The sequence below is a fragment of the Camellia sinensis genome, chromosome 10, assembly GCF_055761805.1.
Source record: "Camellia sinensis isolate YWXY chromosome 10, ASM5576180v1, whole genome shotgun sequence".
In the NCBI taxonomy this organism is placed as follows: domain Eukaryota; kingdom Viridiplantae; phylum Streptophyta; class Magnoliopsida; order Ericales; family Theaceae; genus Camellia; species Camellia sinensis.
In genome coordinates, this window is record NC_138970.1 from 181,277,595 (window position 1) to 181,284,052 (window position 6,458).

The 6,458-nt window shown below is 42.6% G+C and overlaps 1 protein-coding gene across 1 annotated transcript; it reads left to right on the plus strand.

Annotated features, from left to right (window-relative positions):
* Window positions 1–1,012: 1,012 nt before the first annotated feature.
* On the plus strand, window positions 1,013–2,209 carry LOC145800919 (uncharacterized). The gene is made up of 3 exons (XM_082890677.1): window positions 1,013–1,073; window positions 1,671–1,869; window positions 1,981–2,209. Exons 1-3 carry the CDS (start codon window positions 1,013–1,015, stop codon window positions 2,207–2,209), a joined length of 489 nt encoding a protein of 162 aa, XP_082746803.1.
* The last annotated feature ends 4,249 nt before the right edge of the window (window positions 2,210–6,458 follow it).

Consider the following 6,458-nt stretch of genomic DNA (forward strand, 5'->3'; position numbering starts at 1 on the left):
GTTTTTGATATCTTAAAAATATATCGGCTTCAACTCAATGCTTGAAAATGTGCATTTAGAGTCGAGTCCAGTAAGTTCCTAGGATACCTGGTCACCAAAAGGGGCATTGAGGCAAGCCCAAATCAAATCAAGGCCATCCTTGATTTAAAGAGTCCAACATCGGCCAAGCAGGTTCAAATCTTGACTGGCAAGGTAGCAGCCCTGAATAGATTTATTAGCCTAAGTTCTGATAAATGTAAACCATTTTTTCAATTGTTGAAAAAGGCCACAGATTTCTTGCGGACAGAAGAGTGCGAAGTTGCCTTGGCCGACTTAAAAAGAGGAATTGTTCCTATACTTGGTAGTTTCAGACCACGCAGTGAGTGCAGTGGTAATCTGAGAAGAAGAAGGAGAGAAAAAGGCGATATACTATGTGAATAAAACCCTAGCAAGTGCAGAAACAAGGTACCTGCCCTTGGAGAAGTTAGCACTAGCCCTGGTGATGGCTTCTAAAAAGTTGAATCACTACTTCCAAGCCCACAAGATTGTGCTACTAACTGAGCATCCCTTGAAGTCCCTGTTGCAGAATGGAGATCTGACAGGCAGAATAGCTAGATGGGGAGTGGTACTAGGCCAATATGACTTGGAATTCAAGCCTAGAACAGCAATCAAGTGCCAGGTTCTGGTCGACTTTGTGGTCGAGTTTACTCTTGGCTCAATCCCAAGGCGAGCTTCGGTGAGCCACGACTTAGGATGTCCGAGAGAGCAAGAGGCAACTCAACTAGAGCCAAAGAACCCCACACCAGTAGTGCAGAAGAAGGAAGAGAAACCAAAACCCTACGATATCTACATCGGAGATTCCTTCCGCCTATTTATTGATAGAAGTTCAAACCGTCAAGGAGTGAAGGCATAAGTGGTTCTGGTATCGCAAGAGGGGCAAATGATATAGCAATCAATCTGTTTGGGATTTAAGGCCTCAAATAACGAAGCAGAGTATAAGGTACTAATTGCTGGACTAAGGCTAGCAACAGCAATGGAAGCCGATAAGGTGGTGGTCTTCTATGACTCACAGCTTATTGTGAATCAAGCCATAGGTGAGTATGTAACCCGAGATGAAATGATGATAGCCTATGTCAAAAAGATTGTCAGGCTGCTCGCACTGTTCTAGGATTGCCAGTAACACCAGGTTAGCTGAGATGATAACAGTCATGTTGATGCCTTGGCTAACCTGGCTAGTGCAATAAAGTTAGGGAAACCAAGGACAATCGTAGTTGATTATTTGACAGGAACAAGTATAGAACCCCTCATTACAGAATACGAAGCAATGTGTGTAGAGATGGGTCCAAGTTGAATGGATGCCATAGTTGTGTTTTTCAGAGATGGCAGGCTACTAGCAGACAAAAAAAAAAACATAAAATAAGATTAAAGTCAGCAAGGTTCTGCTTATCAACAGAACAAAAGATCCTTCACTGGGCCCCTCTTAAGATGTGTGCATCCATCCCAGGTTGAGGACTTTTTATACGGGATCCATGAAGGTATATGCGGAAGCCATGTCGAGGGCAGATCACTTGCCTATAGGGCCATAACTCAGGGGAACTGGTAGCCCTACATGCAGAAAGATATTGAAGCTTATGTACGGAAGTGCGAAAAGTGTCAAAAGTTTGCACCTTTGATACATCAACCAACAACAGATCTGAACCCAATATCCAATCCTTGGTCATTCGCCCAGTGGGGCATGGACCTAGTAAGACCACTACCCCAAGCAACTAGACAAAGAAAGTTCTTGCTAGTAGCCATAGACTACTTTACAAAGTATGTGGAGGCTGAACCTTTTGCGAAGATTCGAGATATTAATGTGAAAAACTTCATTTGGAAGAACATAATAACCAGGTTCGGGATTCCAAAGGCCATTATAGCAGACAATGGCACTTAGCTTGACAGTAAGCTGATTAAGAGCTTTTGTGCAAAGTACAAGATTAAGAACTATTACTCTATTCCTAGTTTCCCGCAGAATAATGGTCAGGTAGAAGCATCAAGCAAGACCATTTTGGATGGAATTAAGAAGAGGCTGGAAGCAACCAAGGGAAAGTGGGTGGAAGAATTGCCCAATGTGCTATGGGCATATTGGACTATGCCGAGAAAATCAACTAGGGAGTCTCCTTTTGCCATGGCATATGGCACTGAAGTAGTCATCTCACTTGAGGTCGACATCCTTGGAATCAGAACCTAGGGAGTGGAGAATGGAACCAATAAGGCATTCTTAGCCCGAGATCTAAATCTATTGGAAGAAAGAAGAGAGAGAGCAACTATTCGACTGGGGGCATACCAGCACCAGCTTGCTAGGGCTTAGAACAAAAAGGTTAACCCAAGGGAGTTCAAGGTTGGGGACCTCATCCTTAAAAAATTCGTCGGTAATAAAAAGGATTCCAAGGAAAGCAAGCATGGTCCAAACTGGGAAGGGCTTTACAAAATCATCTCGGTTGCCAGCAATGAAGCATATCGCCTAGAAGACATGATGGCAAGGAGTTGCCAAGACACTGGAACACTTGCAATTTGAAAATTTTCTATCACTAGCTTTTGTTTTTTGAGATTTATGTAATTATTTTCTTAGCCGACGTTTTAGTACAACACTAGTTGGATTTTGTTTTAATTCTTGTTGAAATTTGTATGATAAGACTAAGCAGTCTTATGACGATATTTTCGAATGAAACATGACGAATAACTTAGACTTGTCATATGGTAGAGTTAAGTTCAACTTTCCTCTGGTAGAATTGAACTAAATTTGCGATGTTTCCAAATGAAACATGACAAATAACTTAGACTTGCCATATGGTAGAGTTGAGTTCAACTTGCCTATGGTAGAGTTGAACTAAGTTTGTGATGTTTTCAAATGAAACATGACGAATAACTTAGACTTGCCATATGGTAGAGTTAAATTAACACTTGCCATATGGTAGAGTTGAACTAAGTTTGATCTAGTTGAATTAACAGAGACACAGAGATAGAATACATTGGCTAAAATTTGTTTGAATCAGACTTCAGCAAAAAGTGAAGATGCATGCTTAATGTGAGCAAAAGTGGTACTTAGGTTCACATTAGGGGGGCAGGAAGCAGGAATGAGGAATAGGCTTGACACTTGTTGGAATTTTTGAAGTCAACCGAGGTATCCAAATAAAGGACACTCAAACTATTTGTTACCCAAGATCACTAACCAAGTTGTCAAACCTAGAAGGGTTGGAAGGGTGAAGTCTTGATAAAAAGACAACAAGTACAAGTTAAGAAATAACACATGTTGAAAGTTATTTGAAGAATTTTATGAAGCGCCAAGTGGCCGAGATCACAGCCATAGATACATTCGAGATAAGTTGGTCTGAGGTGACTAACTAAGGCTGGACCCGAGGTGATAATGGTCCGAGGTGTTCTAACCCGAAGTGATCACACAAGAAAATTGCACTTAAGAGAAGTGCAAAAATATTCCAAGCATAGAAGCATACAAGGCAATGAAGACAGATAGAGCTTAAAGATACAAGCATTCAACACTTAGAAGGAAAAGTGAAACATGCATTCAAAAGAGAAAACTTGCTCAAATACAAAGAAAAATGCACTTCGGCTTGGCATAAGAGGTAACTTGTTCGGATACAAGAGAGGGCACATCGGCCAAATTGAAGCTTAAAATTGTTCAAACAAACCAAAAGTTACAACTGAAAGAAGAAAAGTACAAGTAAGAAAAAATTCTAAGTAGATTGTTCTGCTTCGGCGGTTGACGGTGTTTCGGCCTCAGCAGACAGACGGGAAAGCTTCTTGGCAGTCTTTTCAACCTAGATCTTGGCGTCAATCTCTTGAAAGGTCTGGTCAAGACTCTTCTCGGCCGTCTAAACTTCAGCTTCAAAAGTGGTCTTCCTAGGAGAGGCACTCTTGGAGGCCTCATCCTCCTCATCTTGAGTCAAGTCAAAGACTTGATCATTCAGAGTTGGGAACTTGGCCCCAATAGCAATCCTTTCCTCTTCTTTAGCATTATCAGCATCAGCCTCCTCATCTTCAGCCTCCTCATCTGATCCTTTAGAAGTCGGGGGAAAAGCAATTGGAGCTAGTTGATATCTCGGAAGGGAAAATCCATTAGGATATAAAGTTTGTTGAGGGTTGTCGTCTAGTTGAGATAAAATCCCTAGTTACAAGTTTAGTTAACTTGGGCTTTATAGGCGTTACGCACATCGGCTTGGCCTTTGGCGTAGGCCTTCTCATCAGCCCCCTTGGCCGCCAAGGCCTCTTGGAGCTTATCCTCGGCTTTGGAAATTTTGGCTTTGGCTTTTTAGCCTCGACCCTAAAAACCTCAACCATAGCCTCAGCTGCCTCGGCCTTTTCCTCGGCTTGGTCTTGTGCTCGTCTGGAAACTATGGCCCAATACAGCAGAACCTTCATCTTGGCCTCAACATTATTAAAGGAGGCAAGGAAGCCAGCAGCCTCTTTGGTCTTGTGGACCAACTCTTTCTTGAAAACCTCGATTTTTATTGCAAAAGAGTGAGCATGCTAGATGACCTAGAAGAAAATAAATGAACAATGTTAGTAATATTTCTAAGTATGAAGAACTTAAAGTGAAAAGCCAAAAAAGTACAAGTGTTGAAGACTTACCAAGATAGAATGTTACATCATCAAAGCGAAGTTTTCATATTCGGTGATCTCGGCTATATGATTTAGATCGGCAGGCAGAAGAACGACAGTGGAGAGAGTGGCACCGACCTCAATGCTATCAATGGCACTGTCTCCATCTCTTATCGGTCGATCACTAACCAAAATCGCTGGAGCCCAGGGCGCGTTAGCTTTGAAGAAGCTTGGGCCCTCTACACCTTCGAACCTCGGCCTTTTTGGTTACTGTTGGTCGGATGGCTCAGCCTCGACAGGCCTCTTCTCGGTGACAATTGTGTTTTTCTTAATCTTGGCCGGCTTGGAGATCGACACGGTATCTTCAGAGTCAATTTGGCTGATAGAGGATTTTGCCTTAGCCTTTTTTACCCTTTTTGGTTTAAGCTGGGGTTGGGATTGAGATGGTAAAGAAGATTGAAATGTGACTACTCCTGGAAAGTCGACCAGGAGGTCTTCAACGACGGCTTTACTGTGGCCTATGTTGTCGGTGAATGCGGTAACAGTAACTCTGGTACCGAAATGGATTGCAAGAAGGGCAGTTGGAGGGTTTGCTGGATCGTAGGCCGACGCCTCAAATTCTCGGCATTTGCGGCTACAAGTTTTACCGGCAGGAGCGTTTGTGAGAGTTTGGCGTCGGCGACGGTGCTAGGAAGGTAGAATCAACTGAGGGGCAAAGGTAGATAGCTACTCTATTGGATTTGAAGAAGAGGCCTAGTTTGGCCTTGGTGACGAAGTGGCTGGTGGGGTTGTGGCAGATGGAGGAGTCTTGCTTTGGTAGGAACGTCGGGCAAAGCAGACTTATAGATCAAGATGTCGTTTAGTAGAAGCGGGGCTTTGCGCTTTTCAATTGACAAACCCAAGAGCCTTTTCAAACCTAGGCTTGGGAAGGTGCTCTGGTGGAAGTCCTTTAATGGTTGGGAAAGAATTGCAAAAAGCGCCAAGTAAACATAAATACAGATAGATGAACTAACAAGTCTTAATAGAGATGGAGTTATAAGATGACTCAGTTCTTACCCTCATCCACTCTAAACATTGCTCAGCGCAAAGGATGGAGATGAAGATTGTCATCAGGTGCAAACTCGCAGTTGCCCAAGATGATCAAGTAGTCATCTCCAGCACCTTTGTTGGAGTTAGGAAGGTCGGGTATGAATTTGTAGGCAGTAGATCTGGACTTGAGGTAATATGTGTAGCCTTTGTCAAACTTAAGGCCACACATGGTATAACAGAATTAAATGTCGGTTAGTGTGATCCTAGTTTTTTCTCAGCGTGCCAGTTCGATTATACCATTCATAACTCTATATGAATTGATGGCTAGTTGCATGAGGTTAAGTTTGTAATAGTGAAGAACTTCCCTAAATAGGATGTCTAAAGGGAATCGAAGTCCACACTCTATGAATGCAACAACAGGGAAAGGCATGGAGTCCCCATCAGGCATATAGAGTCCTCCTCCCCAACCAACCTAATTCGAACGTCGGCTGGGATAGAGAACTCTTGTCGGAAATACTCTAATTTGGTCGAGGTGTCTAGCCTCCACCTAAACATACCCATGAGGTTTGAGAACCTTGGCTAGACCCTAAACAGGCGCTGGGGCAAGGATTTTGGAGATCTAAGGGGAAATTTGTTTCAGTTTTTCCTAAATATATGTGACTTTTAGCAAATCCCAAACCTAAAAACTACAGAGATAAGCGAGAATCAGAGGCCAAAATCTAAAAACAAGCAAGAGAGCAATAAAGAATCAAGAATGTGGAAAGTTACTAATTTTGAAACATGGAGTAGATGTGTGCAGATGTGCAATCAAGAACAATGACAAATCGATAAACAACAATTCATGGCATTTA

What these genes read in the sequence shown, in the direction of transcription:
- LOC145800919 (XM_082890677.1), top strand. Translation starts at nt 1,013, where the DNA reads ATGGAAGCCGATAAGGTGGTGGTCTTCTATGACTCACAGCTTATTGTG. An exon ending in TATTGTGAATCAAGCCATAG is followed by an intron (nt 1,074 to 1,670) that starts GTGAGTATGTAA and finishes AACCAACAACAG; the next exon opens with ATCTGAACCCAATATCCAAT. An exon ending in TGGAAGAACATAATAACCAG is followed by an intron (nt 1,870 to 1,980) that starts GTTCGGGATTCC and finishes CTCTATTCCTAG; the next exon opens with TTTCCCGCAGAATAATGGTC.